Source organism: Coregonus lavaretus, assembly GCF_964263955.1.
Source record: "Coregonus lavaretus genome assembly, contig: HAP1_SCAFFOLD_610, whole genome shotgun sequence".
Taxonomy (NCBI): domain Eukaryota; kingdom Metazoa; phylum Chordata; class Actinopteri; order Salmoniformes; family Salmonidae; genus Coregonus; species Coregonus lavaretus.
In genome coordinates this window covers 150,001-165,789 of record NW_028157147.1, presented here as the reverse complement: position 1 = coordinate 165,789, position 15,789 = coordinate 150,001, and the positions used below count along the sequence as shown (strand labels likewise).

Here is a 15,789-nt window from a genome sequence, read left to right as displayed (position 1 = left end):
AGTGGGTCAGTGAAGGTGTAGATTTAACCCTGTAGTGGGTCAGTGAAGGGGTAGATTTAACCCTGTAGTGGGTCAGTGAAGGGGTAGATTTGACCCTGTAGTGGGTCAGTGAAGGGGTAGATTTAACCCTGTAGTGGGTCAGTGAAGGGGTAGATTTAACCCTGTAGTGGGTCAGTGAAGAGGTAGATTTAACCCTGTAGTGGGTCAGTGAAGGGGTAGATATAACCCTGTAGTGGGTCAGTGAAGGGGTGGATTTAACCCTGTAGTGGGTCAGTGAAGAGGTAGATTGGACCCTGTAGTGGGTCAGTGAAGGGGTAGATTTAACCCTGTAGTGGGTCAGTGAAGAGGTAGATTGGACCCTGTAGTGGGTCAGTGAAGGGGTAGATTTAACCCTGTAGTGGGTCAGTGAAGGGGTAGATTTGACCCTGTAGTGGGTCAGTGAAGGTGTAGATTTGACCCTGTAGTGGGTCAGTGAAGGTGTAGATTTGACCCTGTAGTGGGTCAGTGAAGGGGTAGATTTGACCGCGCCACTTCAGTTCAGCATCATCAGTTAGACTACTGTCCGTCTCTCACCTTCATCTCTTACTCTCTCTTTGACGTGACTGTGTTTTGTCCTTGATATTGAACTGAGATATCTGTGGTCTATGTGGAGAGCGGTACTCATGGTGTTGAGATAATCTGTGGTCTATGTGGAGAACGGTACTCATGGTGTTGAGATAATCTGTGGTCTATGTGGAGAACGGTACTCATGGTGTTGAGATAATCTGTGGTCTATGTGGAGAACGGTACTCATGGTGTTGAGATAATCTGTGGTCTATGGGGAGAACGGTACTCATGGTGTTGAGATATCTGTGGTCTATGTGGAGAACGGTACTCATGGTGTTGAGATATCTGTGGTCTATGTGGAGAACGGTACTCATGGTGTTGAGATAATCTGTGGTCTATGTGGAGAACGGTACTCATGGTGTTGAGATAATCTGTGGTCTATGTGGAGAACGGTACTCATGGTGTTGAGATAATCTGTGGTCTATGTGGAGAACGGTACTCATGGTGTTGAGATAATCTGTGGTCTATGTGGAGAACGGTACTCATGGTGTTGAGATAATCTGTGGTCTATGGGGAGAACGGTACTCATGGTGTTGAGATATCTGCGGTCTATGTGGAGAACGGTACTCATGGTGTTGTTGTGTCTGTGTCTCAGGGGCCTCCCAGCCAACATTCAGCTGAACGTGGACGGAGACAGAGAGGCAGAGAGAATCTACTCCCTGTTCAGCACCTACATGAACAAACTGGTCAATATGCAAGGTCAGATATACAGATTGTGTGTGTGTGTGTGTGTGTGTGTGTGTGTCTCTGTGTGTGTGTGTGTGTGTGTCTCTGTGTGTGTGTGTGTGTGTGTGTGTGTGTGTGTGTGTGTGTGTGTGTGTGTCTCTGTGTGTGTGTGTGTGTGTGTGTGTGTGTGATTGTCTCTGTCTGACCATAGTCTCCTCCCCCCTCCAGAGGCCTGTGGCAGCAGATCAGTATATGACGGTCCGGAGCAGGAGGAGTATTCCAGCTTCCTCATCGACGACCCCCAGGAGACCTATAAGACCCTGAAGGTCATCATCTCCTCTGTTCAAACACTGGAGCAGCAGCACACCAAGTACAAACGAGACGTGTTCAGGAAGACCAAGATCGGCAGCCAGTAAGTCTCATTCTGCTGTGGCTGGGTCTGGTCCGGGACAGTACTGACGGTCATGAAGGGTCAGTGTGGTGATGTTAACCACTGGGTCTGGTCCGGGACAGTACTGACGGTCATGAAGGGTCAGTGTGGTGATGTTAACCACTGGGTCTGGTCCGGGACAGTACTGACGGTCATGAAGGCTCCGTGTGGTGATGTTAACCACTGGGTCTGGTCCGGGACAGTACTGACGGTCATGAAGGCTCCGTGTGGTGATGTTAACCACTGGGTCTGGTCCGGGACAGTACTGACGGTCATGAAGGGTCAGTGTGGTGATGTTAACCACTGGGTCTGGTCCGGGACGGTACTGACGGTCATGAAGGCTCTGTGTGGTGATGTTAACCACTGGGTCTGGTCCGGGACAGTACTGACGGTCATGAAGGGTCAGTGTGGTGATGTTAACCACTGGGTCTGGTCCGGGACGGTACTGACGGTCATGAAGGCTCTGTGTGGTGATGTTAACCACTGGGTCTGGTCCGGGACAGTACTGACGGTCATGAAGGGTCAGTGTGGTGATGTTAACCACTGGGTCTGGTCCGGGACAGTACTGACGGTCATGAAGGGTCAGTGTGGTGATGTTAACCACTGGGTCTGGTCCGGGACAGTACTGACGGTCATGAAGGCTCTGTGTGGTGATGTTAACCACTGGGTCTGGTCCGGGACAGTACTGACGGTCATGAAGGGTCTGTGTGGTGATGTTAACCACAGGGTCTGGTCCGGGACAGTACTGACGGTCATGAAGGCTCTGTGTGGTGATGTTAACCACTGGGTCTGGTCCGGGACAGTACTGACGGTCATGAAGGGTCAGTGTGGTGATGTTAACCACTGGGTCTGGTCCGGGACAGTACTGACGGTCATGAAGTCTCTGTGTGGTGATGTTAACCACTGGGTCTGGTCCGGGACGGTACTGACGGTCATGAAGGGTCAGTGTGGTGATGTTAACCACTGGGTCTGGTCCGGGACAGTACTGACGGTCATGAAGGCTCTGTGTGGTGATGTTAACCACTGGGTCTGGTCCGGGACAGTACTGACGGTCATGAAGGGTCAGTGTGGTGATGTTAACCACTGGGTCTGGTCCGGGACAGTACTGACGGTCATGAAGGGTCAGTGTGGTGATGTTAACCACTGGGTCTGGTCCGGGACAGTACTGACGGTCATGAAGGGTCAGTGTGGTGATGTTAACCACTGGGTCTGGTCCGGGACAGTACTGACGGTCATGAAGGCTCCGTGTGGTGATGTTAACCACTGGGTCTGGTCCGGGACAGTACTGACGGTCATGAAGGCTCCGTGTGGTGATGTTAACCACTGGGTCTGGTCCGGGACAGTACTGACGGTCATGAAGGGTCAGTGTGGTGATGTTAACCACTGGGTCTGGTCCGGGACAGTACTGACGGTCATGAAGGGTCAGTGTGGTGATGTTAACCACTGGGTCTGGTCCGGGACAGTACTGATGGTCATGAAGGGTCAGTGTGGTGATGTTAACCACTGGGTCTGGTCCGGGACAGTACTGACGGTCATGAAGGCTCCGTGTGGTGATGTTAACCACTGGGTCTGGTCCGGGACAGTACTGACGGTCATGAAGGCTCCGTGTGGTGATGTTAACCACTGGGTCTGGTCCGGGACAGTACTGACGGTCATGAAGGCTCAGTGTGGTGATGTTAACCACTGGGTCTGGTCCGGGACAGTACTGACGGTCATGAAGGGTCTGTGTGGTGATGTTAACCACTGGGTCTGGGCCGGGACAGTACTGACGGTCATGAAGGCTCAGTGTGGTGATGTTAACCACTGGGTCTGGTCCGGGACAGTACTGACGGTCATGAAGGGTCAGTGTGGTGATGTTAACCACTGGGTCTGGTCCGGGACAGTACTGACGGTCATGAAGGCTCCGTGTGGTGATGTTAACCACTGGGTCTGGTCCGGGACAGTACTGACGGTCATGAAGGCTCCGTGTGGTGATGTTAACCACTGGGTCTGGTCCGGGACAGTACTGACGGTCATGAAGGGTCAGTGTGGTGATGTTAACCACTGGGTCTGGTCCGGGACAGTACTGACGGTCATGAAGGGTCAGTGTGGTGATGTTAACCACTGGGTCTGGTCCGGGACAGTACTGACGGTCATGAAGGGTCAGTGTGGTGATGTTAACCACTGGGTCTGGTCCGGGACAGTACTGACGGTCATGAAGGCTCCGTGTGGTGATGTTAACCACTGGGTCTGGTCCGGGACAGTACTGACGGTCATGAAGGCTCCGTGTGGTGATGTTAACCACTGGGTCTGGTCCGGGACAGTACTGACGGTCATGAAGGCTCAGTGTGGTGATGTTAACCACTGGGTCTGGTCCGGGACAGTACTGACGGTCATGAAGGGTCAGTGTGGTGATGTTAACCACTGGGTCTGGTCCGGGACAGTACTGACGGTCATGAAGGGTCAGTGTGGTGATGTTAACCACTGGGTCTGGGCCGGGACAGTACTGACGGTCATGAAGGCTCCGTGTGGTGATGTTAACCACTGGGTCTGGTCCGGGACAGTACTGACGGTCATGAAGGCTCAGTGTGGTGATGATAACCACTGGGTCTGGTCCGGGACAGTACTGACGGTCATGAAGGGTCAGTGTGGTGATGTTAACCACTGGGTCTGGTCCGGGACAGTACTGACGGTCATGAAGGGTCAGTGTGGTGATGTTAACCACTGGGTCTGGTCCGGGACAGTACTGACGGTCATGAAGGGTCTGTATGGTGATGTTAACCACTGGGTCTGGTCCGGGACAGTACTGACGGTCATGAAGGCTCTGTGTGGTGATGTTAACCACTGGGTCTGGTCCGGGACAGTACTGACGGTCATGAAGGCTCAGTGTGGTGATGTTAACCACTGGGTCTGGTCCGGGACAGTACTGACGGTCATGAAGGCTCCGTGTGGTGATGTTAACCACTGGGTCTGGTCCGGGACAGTACTGACGGTCATGAAGGCTCTGTGTGGTGATGTTAACCACTGGGTCTGGTCCGGGACAGTACTGACGGTCATGAAGGGTCAGTGTGGTGATGTTAACCACTGGGTCTGGTCCGGGACAGTACTGACGGTCATGAAGGCTCCGTGTGGTGATGTTAACCACTGGGTCTGGTCCGGGACAGTACTGACGGTCATGAAGGGTCAGTGTGGTGATGTTAACCACTGGGTCTGGTCCGGGACAGTACTGACGGTCATGAAGGGTCAGTGTGGTGTTAACCACTGGGTCTGGTCCGGGACAGTACTGACGGTCATGAAGGCTCTGTGTGGTGATGTTAACCACTGGGTCTGGTCCGGGACAGTACTGACGGTCATGAATGGTCAGTGTGGTGATGTTAACCACTGGGTCTGGTCCGGGACAGTACTGACGGTCATGAATGGTCAGTGTGGTGATGTTAACCACTGGGTCTGGTCCGGGAACACAACACAGAATCCACACAACACAACACACACACACACAGTCACTCACACAGTTACACACACATTCACTCACACAGTCACTCACACAGTCACAAACAAACACACACACATGCAGTCACATACACACAGTCACACACACACAGTCACACACACACAGAGTCATACACACAGTCACACACACAGTCACACACACACACACACACACAGTCACACACACAGTCACTCTGTAATAACGTTCTGTAATATTTCACCCTCCTGACCACACCCCTCTTCTCTGTGTTCCGCAGGGAACATCCAATCGGAGACAAGAGTTTTCAGTGCTACATCCGCCAGCAGTCTGAATGCTCCACCTACTCCATCTAGCCCCACCTACCAACCACTGCCATGGGGCGCAGAGCTCCACCCCCGATGACCTGAGACCTAGCAACACTTCCTGGTTACTCCTGGTCCACGGCTTCCCATGGTGCATATTTCAGAACACGGACACTCAGAGTTCTATCCAGCGTCTATAGGTTTTATTTTCTATGATGATGTGCTAAAACAAACTGTTTTTCTCTGGACTGTCGGTGTACCAGTGACCACGCACTTTAACCCACAACGGACACACCGCCTCAGCACATTTTTAAACAATCATATTTTATTGCTCTTGTTTTGTAATGTTTGATAACAAAATGGTTTAAGTGATATATTATTGGTGTAAAAAAAAAATAATCCTTTGTATTTCAAGTCACACAGACCAAACTCTAGGTTGAAAGACTGTTGGCTTGGGGGGGGCTGGTCCGTTCCACCATGTGTGGGTTTAACCCCTCCCTCCAGGGAGAGACGATGACAGAGGAAGCAGATTAGCCCCTCCCTCCAGGGAGAGACGATGACAGAGGAAGCAGATTAGCCCCTCCCTCCAGGGAGAGACGATGACAGAGGAAGCAGATTAGCCCCTCCCTCCAGGGAGAGACGATGACAGAGGAAGCAGATTAGCCCCTCCCTCCAGGGAGAGACGATGACAGAGGAAGCAGATTAGCCCCTCCCACCAGGGAGAGACGATGACAGAGGAAGCAGATTAGCCCCTCCCTCCAGGGAGAGACGATGACAGGGGAAGCAGATTAGCCCCTCCCTCCAGGGAGAGACGATGACAGAGGAAGCAGATTAGCCCCTCCCTCCAGGGAGAGACGATGACAGAGGAAGCAGATTAGCCCCTCCCTCCAGGGAGAGACGATGACAGAGGAAGCAGATTAGCCCCTCCCTCCAGGGAGAGACGATGACAGAGGAAGCAGATTAGCCCCTCCCTCCAGGGAGAGACGATGACAGAGGAAGCGGACAGTCAGGTAGTTAGTCAGCGACCATAAAAGGACCAGAGCTGTTCAACTGACTCCATGATTACTGCAGCCTTCATTTACAATCTTTATCATCCTGTTTTAACTGTTGTTAAGAGTTGGGAGTTTTTTTAATTCAGAGCCTGGCTCTGCTGTTTGTAGTTCCCTGCTCCCTCCTGGCCTGTACCCTGTACCCTGGGTCAGAACCCAGTTCTGTATGCATTCCTCCAGACTTCTCCTTGCTGTGAATCTAGTTCCTTGGTCAGGTCCAGGGCCTATGGAAGATACAGCTCATTATGGTTCACTCTCTGCATTGTGGGAAATGCGGTTCTCCCTTGCTGGAACAGACCGTGCCAGAACTACAGTACATATGGCCAGCCATCGTTACCATTTGTTAGCGAAACAACACTTCTGTTACAATATCACACTTAACACGCTAGCAATGTAGCCTGTAGGGGACATGCATTCTAAATGGGACGCTAGTGTAGAGATTGGAACAGAACTAACCTGGTGACTGGTTGGTATGTCCAAAGCAAACAGAACTAGCCTGGCCATCCATTCTCCCTGTAGTCTAGCTGGCCATCCATTCTCCCTGTAGTCTAGCTGGCCATCCATTCTCCCTGTAGTCTAGCTGGCCATCCATTCTCCCTGTAGTCTAGCTGGCCATCCATTCTCCCTGTAGTCTAGCTGGCCATCCATTCTCCCTGTAGTCTAGCTGGCCATCCATTCTCCCTGTAGTCTAGCTGGCCATCCATTCTCCCTGTAGTCCGTGGGTGTTGTTACATAAAGAAGTCTACCGTGATGCCAGAACTTCTTCTCTAGTCCGGCTATCAGTCTGGTTAGATAACGCTCCACATGATGCCAGATCTTATTCTCTAGTCCGGCTATCAGTCTGGTTAGATAACGCTCCACATGATGCCAGATCTTCTTCTCTAGTCCGGCTACCAGTCTGGTTAGATAACGCTCCACATGATGCCAGATCTTCTTCTCTAGTCCGGCTACCAGTCTGGTTAGATAACGCTCCACATGATGCCAGATCTTCTTCTCTAGTCCGGCTATCAGTCTGGTTAGATAACGCTCCACATGATGCCAGATCTTCTTCTCTAGTCCGGCTACCAGTCTGGTTAGATAACGCTCCACATGATGCCAGATCTTCTTCTCTAGTCTGGCTACCAGTCTGGTTAGATAACCCTCCACATGATGCCAGATCTTCTTCTCTAGTCCGGCTACCAGTCTGGTTAGATAACGCTCCACATGATGCCAGATCTTCTTCTCTAGTCCGGCTACCAGTCTGGTTAGATAACGCTCCACATGATGCCAGATCTTCTTCTCTAGTCCGGCTATCAGTCTGGTTAGATAACGCTCCACATGATGCCAGATCTTCTTCTCTAGTCCGGCTACCAGTCTGGTTAGATAACGCTCCACATGATGCCAGATCTTCTTCTCTAGTCCGGCTACCAGTCTGGTTAGATAACGCTCCACATGATGCCAGATCTTCTTCTCTAGTCCGGCTACCAGTCTGGTTAGATAACGCTCCACATGATGCCAGATCTTCTTCTCTAGTCCGGCTACCAGTCTGGTTAGATAACGCTCCACATGATGCCAGATCTTCTTCTCTAGTCCGGCTACCAGTCTGGTTAGATAACGCTCCACATGATGCCAGATCTTCTTCTCTAGTCCGGCTACCAGTCTGGTTAGATAACGCTCCACATGATGCCAGATCTTCTTCTCTAGTCCGGCTACCAGTCTGGTTAGATAACGCTCCACATGATGCCAGAACTTCTTCTCTAGTCCGGCTACCAGTCTGGTTAGATAACGCTCCACATGATGCCAGAACTTCTTCTCTAGTCCGGCTACCAGTCTGGTTAGATAACGCTCCACATGATGCCAGATCTTCTTCTCTAGTCCGGCTACCAGTCTGGTTAGATAACGCTCCACATGATGCCAGATCTTCTTCTCTAGTCCGGCTACCAGTCTGGTTAGATAACGCTCCACATGATGCCAGATCTTCTTCTCTAGTCCGGCTACCAGTCTGGTTAGATAACGCTCCACATGATGCCAGATCTTCTTCTCTAGTCCGGCTACCAGTCTGGTTAGATAACGCTCCACATGATGCCAGATCTTCTTCTCTAGTCCGGCTACCAGTCTGGTTAGATAACGCTCCACATGATGCCAGATCTTCTTCTCTAGTCCGGCTACCAGTCTGGTTAGATAACGCTCCACATGATGCCAGATCTTCTTCTCTAGTCCGGCTACCAGTCTGGTTAGATAACGCTCCACATGATGCCAGATCTTCTTCTCTAGTCCGGCTACCAGTCTGGTTAGATAACGCTCCACATGATGCCAGATCTTCTTCTCTAGTCCGGCTACCAGTCTGGTTAGATAACGCTCCACATGATGCCAGAACTTCTTCTCTAGTCCGGCTACCAGTCTGGTTAGATAACGCTCCACATGATGCCAGATCTTCTTCTCTAGTCCGGCTACCAGTCTGGTTAGATAACGCTCCACATGATGCCAGATCTTCTTCTCTAGTCCGGCTACCAGTCTGGTTAGATAACGCTCCACATGATGCCAGATCTTCTTCTCTAGTCCGGCTACCAGTCTGGTTAGATAACGCTCCACATGATGCCAGATCTTCTTCTCTAGTCCGGCTACCAGTCTGGTTAGATAACGCTCCACATGATGCCAGATCTTATTCTCTAGTCTGGCTACCAGTCTGGTTAGATAACGCTCCACATGATGCCAGAACTTCTTCTCTAGTCCGGCTACCAGTCTGGTTAGATAACGCTCCACATGATGCCAGATCTTCTTCTATAGTCCGGCTACCAGTCTGGTTAGATAACGCTCCACATGATGCCAGATCTTCTTCTCTAGTCCGGCTACCAGTCTGGTTAGATAACGCTCCACATGATGCCAGAACTTCTTCTCTAGTCCGGCTACCAGTCTGGTTAGAAAACGCTCCACATGATGCCAGATCTTCTTCTCTAGTCCGGCTACCAGTCTGGTTAGATAACGCTCCACATGATGCCAGATCTTCTTCTCTAGTCCGGCTACCAGTCTGGTTAGATAACGCTCCACATGATGCCAGATCTTCTTCTCTAGTCCGGCTACCAGTCTGGTTAGATAACGCTCCACATGATGCCAGAACTTCTTCTCTAGTCCGGCTACCAGTCTGGTTAGATAACGCTCCACATGATGCCAGAACTTCTTCTCTAGTCCGGCTACCAGTCTGGTTAGATAACGCTCCACATGATGCCAGATCTTCTTCTCTAGTCTGGCTACCAGTCTGGTTAGATAACGCTCCACATGATGCCAGATCTTCTTCTCTAGTCTGGCTACCAGTCTGGTTAGATAACGCTCCACATGATGCCAGATCTTCTTCTCTAGTCCGGCTACCAGTCTGGTTAGATAACGCTCCACATGATGCCAGAACTTCTTCTCTAGTCCGGCTACCAGTCTGGTTAGATAACGCTCCACATGATGCCAGATCTTCTTCTCTAGTCCGGCTACCAGTCTGGTTAGATAACGCTCCACATGATGCCAGAACTTCTTCTCTAGTCCGGCTACCAGTCTGGTTAGATAACGCTCCACATGATGCCAGATCTTCTTCTCTAGTCCGGCTACCAGTCTGGTTAGATAACGCTCCACATGATGCCAGAACTTCTTCTCTAGTCCGGCTACCAGTCTGGTTAGATAACGCTCCACATGATGCCAGAACTTCTTCTCTAGTCCGGCTACCAGTCTGGTTAGATAACGCTCCACATGATGCCAGATCTTCTTCTCTAGTCCGGCTATCAGTCTGGTTAGATAACGCTCCACATGATGCCAGATCTTCTTCTATAGTCCGGCTACCAGTCTGGTTAGATAACGCTCCACATGATGCCAGAACTTCTTCTCTAGTCCGGCTACCAGTCTGGTTAGATAACGCTCCACATGATGCCAGATCTTCTTCTCTAGTCCGGCTACCAGTCTGGTTAGATAACGCTCCACATGATGCCAGATCTTCTTCTCTAGTATGGCTATCAGTCTGGTTAGATAACGCTCCACATGATGCCAGATCTTCTTCTCTAGTCCGGCTACCAGTCTGGTTAGATAACGCTCCACATGATGCCAGATCTTCTTCTCTAGTCCGGCTACCAGTCTGGTTAGATAACGCTCCACATGATGCCAGATCTTCTTCTCTAGTCCGGCTACCAGTCTGATAACGCTCCACATGATGCCAGATCTTCTTCTCTAGTCCGGCTACCAGTCTGATAACGCTCCACTCCTTGTACTCTGACATTGTTTCCTAATGGGGACGCTAGCTAAACAGACTGCTACCCAGACTATCTTTTTTCTACATGTCTATTTCTGAACCAAGTCATCTGCGTTGCTGAGATACTTTTGTATATCTCCAAAAGCGCTACTGTTTTCCACAACACATTTAAACACCATCATGCCAACGCCACAAAATTGTATTTTCATTGTCCTTTTTTTCTAGCTTTGTGTTGTTGTTTTTTTAACGTTTGACGCTCCTCGACATTAAGCAGTGTGTTTTCTACCTTCCGACTAGCGTCTTCAAATTGTCAAGAAATAACCATAATCCACCTCTACAGGACATTCCTCTTGTAAAACACCCCTTCTAAAGGAGAACTGTGTATTTTGTATAAATATATCAAGAGAATTAAGAAGAAGCCTGTTATTATGGATCTCTGTACAGAACAACTGAATGGTTTAAAATGAGTTTTTTTGTTGTTGTTGTCCTTGAATAACTAAATGAAGGAAATATTAATGCAAACTCGTTGTCTGAGTGGCTTTTTGTTCATAAACGTCTTTTTATAATAAGTGTTTTGATGTTGTTGTTAGTATAAGTCTGTTTTTCTTGCAGTATGGGAGCCCAAGGGTTCATCGAAGTATCTGATTGGTCAAACCAGGAGTAGAAAAACCAGGAGTTGAAAGGTCACAGGTGTGTGTAAGGATGGTACTGTTTGGCCATCAGGCTACAGTGTATCTCGGCTGTGTCAATGTGATAATTGAAGTCCTTAAACTGATTAAATATCACACATTCCACTTTAAATGGAGAGCGCACGAGAGAGAGAGAGGAAGTGTGTGTGTGTGTAGTGTGTGCTTGTATGTATGCATATTGGCGTCCCCCTGAAGCTAGGACAGTCCCTGTCCATCTTCCCAAAACATCTGAAACCCTGCCTCTTCAAACAGCATCTTAAATAATCCTCCTCCTCGCTTAACCAGCACTTGACCAACTGTCTCTGGATAAGAGCGTCTGCTAAATGACTAAAATGTAACGTAAACGTGCGTAGCTTATTTTCTGCTCGAGCGGTTCTTCTGTCCCTCTAAAAATCTACCAGGGTCTCCAGTCAGGGGTTTAAAAACTGTCTCTGTCCCTCTACAATCTACCAGGGTCTCCAGTCAGGGGTTTAAATACTGTCTCTGTCCCTCTACAATCTACCAGGGTCTCCAGTCAGGGGTTTAAATACTGTCTCTGTTCCTCTACAATCTACCAGGGTCTCCAGTCAGGGGTTTAAATACTGTCTCTGTTCCTCTACAATCTACCAGGGTCTCTAGTCAGGGGTTTAAATACTGTCTCTGTTCCTCTACAATCTACCAGGGTCTCCAGTCAGGGGTTTAAATACTGTCTCTGTCCCTCTACAATCTACCAGGGTCTCTAGTCAGGGGTTTAAATACTGTCTCTGTCCCTCTACAATCTACCAGGGTCTCTAGTCAGGGGTTTAAATACTGTCTCTGTTCCTCTACAATCTACCAGGGTCTCCAGTCAGGGGTTTAAATACTGTCTCTGTCCCTCTGTCCCTCTACAATCTACCAGGGTCTCCAGTCAGGGGTTTAAATACTGTCTCTGGTCCTCTACAATCTACCAGGGTCTCCAGTCAGGGGTTTAAATACTGTCTCTGTCCCTCTACAATCTACCAGGGTCTCCAGTCAGGGGTTTAAATACTGGCCTCAACACTAAGTCCCAGCACAGCAACACAGGCAGGCAGCACAGCAACACAGGCAGGCAGCACAGCAACACAGGCAGGCAGCACAGCAACACAGGCAGGCAGCACAGCAACCCAGGCAGGCAGCACAGCAACACAGGCAGGCAGCACAGCAACACAGGCAGGCAGCACAGCAACACAGGCAGGCAGCACAGCAACACAGGCAGGCACTACAGCAACACAGGCAGGCAGCACAGCAACACAGGCAGGCAGCACAGCAACACAGGCAGGCAGCACAGCAACACAGGCAGGCAGCACAGCAACACAGGCAGGCAGCACAGCAACACAGGCAGGCAGCACAGCAACACAGGCAGGCAGCACAGCAACACAGGCAGGCAGCACAGGGAATGTGTGGATTAGAGCAGAGAGTAACTCACACAGCGCTTCCTGCTGTCGGCCTCCACCCCCTAACACCACTGTGTCGTGAACAACATTAGCGTGAGCAACAATAGTGGAATGGTCGGTTTGCCTTCAAAATAAAAGTCCCCCACTGAAACATGCAAATGGATAAATTTTTTGGAATCATGCCACAATTCTCCTAGGGGAGGTGTTTTCCCACAATTAAAGTCCCGCAAAGAGCTATTAGTGGGACTATCATTTGTTTTTCAACAGGACAATGACCCAAAACACACCTCCAGGCTGTGTAAGGGCTATTTTATACCTAGGTGTCTGGTTAGACTGTAAACTCTCCTTCCAGACTCACATTAAGCATCTCTTATCCAAAGTTAAATCCAGAATCGGCTTCCGATTTCGCAACGAAGCCTCCTTCACTCATGCTGCCAAACATGCCCTCGTAAAACTGACTATCCTTGACTTCGGCGATGTCATTTACAAAATAGCCTCCAACACTCTACTCAGCAAATTGGATGTAGTCTATCACAGTGCCATCCGTTTTGTCTCCAAAGCCCCATATAATACCCACCACTGTGACCTGTACGCTCTTGTTGGCTGGTCCTCACTACATATTCGTCGCCAAACCCACTGGCTCCAGGCCATCTATAAATCACTGCTAGGCAAATCCCCGCCTTATCTTAGCTCATTGGTCACCATAGCAACACCCACCCGTAGTATGCGCTCCAGCAGGTATATCTCACTGGTCATTCCCAAAGCCAACACCTCCTTTGGCCGCCATTCCTTCCAGTTCTCTGCTGCCAATGACTGGAGCGAATTGCAAAAATCTCTGAAGCTGGAGACTCTTATCTCCCTCACTAACTTTAAGCATCAGTTGTCAGAGCACCTTACCGATCACTGCACCTGTACACAGCCCATCTGAAATTAGCCCACCCAACTACCGCATCCCCATATTGTTATTTATTTTGCTCATTTGCACCCCAGTATCTCTATTTGCACATCATCTCTTGCACATCTATCATTCCAGTGTTAATACTAATTGTAATTATTTTGCACTATGGCCTATTTATTGCCTTACCTTGTTGATGATCACAAGTTTACTGGAGAACGGAGACCAAGTAGAGACTTTCGGACAAGGTGGATGATTGTATAATATGAGGCAGTTTATTCAGAGGTAAAGATATCTGTAAATAGCGTGCACGGACCCGTTCGTCAACCTCGTAGGGAGATATCTGAGAGCGCGCCCCTAAACATTGTGTGCTGACATTTTATACAATAAAATAAAGTAGGTTGATTCTAGTAGTTCTGATCTTCTGATTGGTCCTGATGAGTTGGTCGAGGTCACCTCCATTGCATTGGCTCTGAGTCGGGTTTTCTGTCTTCAGATGTTCAGCCTAAGAGAAGGGGGTTTTTGTGTGTGTGTGCTTAACAATGATGATGTGTGTGTGTGTGTGTGTATGTGTGTGTGTATGTGTGTGTGTGTGTATGTGTGTGTATGTGTGTGTGTGTGTATGTGTGTATGTGTGTGTGTGTATGTGTGTATGTTTAACAATGATGATGTGTGTGTGTGTGTGTGCGTGTGTGTGTATGTGTGTGTATGTTTAACAATGATGATGCGTGTGTGTGTGTGTGTGTGTATGTGTGTGTGTGTGTGTGGGTGTGTGTGTGTATGTCCTCAGAGCAATAACTCGTGAGTTTGGGAGAACTGAGAGACCTATGGCGTGGGTGTTGTCCATAGCCACCTGCTGATAAGGCCGACAAGATAGAAGTCTTTGTGCATTGTATTAAGTCCCAAGGCCCAACACAAGATGGGTCATGCACAAGATTTTAGTCAGACCAAGCTATAACATAATATATTTACTACGACAACCTCCATAACTTGCTACAATTGCATACACTGTATATATATTTTCTATTTTCTGTTGTATTTTTGACTTTATGTTTTGTTTTACCCCATATGTAACTCTGTGTTGTTGTTTTTATCGCACTGCTTTGCTTTATCTTGGCCAGGTCGCAGTTGTAAATGAGAACTTGTTCTTGACTGACTTACATGGTTAAATAAAGGTGAAATAAATAAATAAAATAAAATAATAATTTACCAAGAAGGAGAGTGATGGAGTGCTGCATCAGATGACCTGGCCTCCACAATTACCCGACCTCAACCCAATTGAGATGGTTTGGGATGAGTTGGATCGCAGAGTGAAGGAAAAGCAGCCAACAAGTGCTCAGCATATGTGGGAACTCCTTCAAGACTGTTGGAAAAGCATTCCAGGTGACTACCTCATGAAGCTGGTTGAGAGAATGCCAAGAGTGTGCAAAGCTGTCATCAAGGCAAAGGGTGGCTACTTTGAAGAATCTCAAATATAAAATATATTTTGATTTGTTTAACACTTCTTTGGTTACTACCCACGGGGGACCAGTATGAAAAATGTATGCACTCACTAACTGTAAGTTGCTCTGGATAAGAGCGTCTGCTAAATGACTAAAATGTAAATGTAAAATGTTATTTCATAGTTTTGATGTCTTCACTATTATTCTACAATGTAGAAAATAGTAAAAATAAAGAAAACCCCTTGAATGAGTAGGTGTGTCCAAACTTTTGACTGGTTCTGTAGATTTATTTTTTATTTCGTCTCAGCACTCCTACTTTCCGTGGCTATGATCTACTCCAATTGTGGCGTGTTTCAATGGTGGACTTTTATTTTTGAAGGCCAATTCCACTAATGCTGCTCACGCTAATGTTGTTCACGACACGCAAATGTCGCCTCCCTCCTCTCCTCTCCTCTCCCCGCTCCCGGTCCAGTCAGTCCCAGCTCTCTCCACCGAACAGGCGAAAACATTGTCGGGAAGAAAAAACGTTTTTCTCACAGCCCTTTTGAGCTGTTCAGAGGATCGGCTCTACTATGCGGAGTAAGAAAATGACGTTGGGAGAATCCGTGGCTCGTCTCGTCTTTCTCCTGGCGCTCTGCGATGCTCACCGATGTAAGTGAAACGTGAT

The 15,789-nt window shown here is 48.8% G+C and overlaps 2 protein-coding genes across 3 annotated transcripts in view; both read left to right on the top strand.

Annotated features, from left to right (window-relative positions):
• The first annotated feature begins 287 nt into the window (after positions 1-287).
• On the top strand, positions 288-6,192 carry LOC311125772 (ras GTPase-activating protein 3-like). The gene is made up of 3 exons (XM_084199804.1): positions 288-1,305; positions 1,501-1,684; positions 5,428-6,192. Exons 1-3 carry the CDS (start codon positions 1,116-1,118, stop codon positions 5,501-5,503), a joined length of 450 nt encoding a protein of 149 aa, XP_084055930.1. The 5' UTR covers positions 288-1,115; the 3' UTR covers positions 5,504-6,192.
• A 9,340-nt stretch (positions 6,193-15,532) lies between these two features.
• Positions 15,533-15,789, top strand: part of LOC311125763 (vitamin K-dependent protein S-like) — a 34,361-nt gene continuing 34,104 nt past the window's right edge. Inside the window, exon 1 of one of the 2 annotated variants that reach the window (XM_084199791.1) lies at positions 15,533-15,773. In XM_084199791.1, the coding sequence (XP_084055917.1) occupies positions 15,695-15,773 (79 nt within the window). In that variant the 5' untranslated portion in view covers positions 15,533-15,694. The remainder of the gene's footprint in view (positions 15,774-15,789) is intronic. The other variant, XM_084199792.1, reaches the window with a different exon arrangement.

Excerpts from the sequence above, each read along its gene's own strand:
- LOC311125772 (XM_084199804.1), top strand. The coding sequence starts at position 1,116 with ATGGGGAGAACGGTACTCATGGTGTTGAGATATCTGCGGTCTATGTGG. Across the intron at positions 1,306-1,500 it reads CAAACTGGTCAATATGCAAG|AGGCCTGTGGCAGCAGATCA; the intron begins GTCAGATATACA and ends TCCCCCCTCCAG. Across the intron at positions 1,685-5,427 it reads AAGACCAAGATCGGCAGCCA|GGAACATCCAATCGGAGACA; the intron begins GTAAGTCTCATT and ends TGTGTTCCGCAG.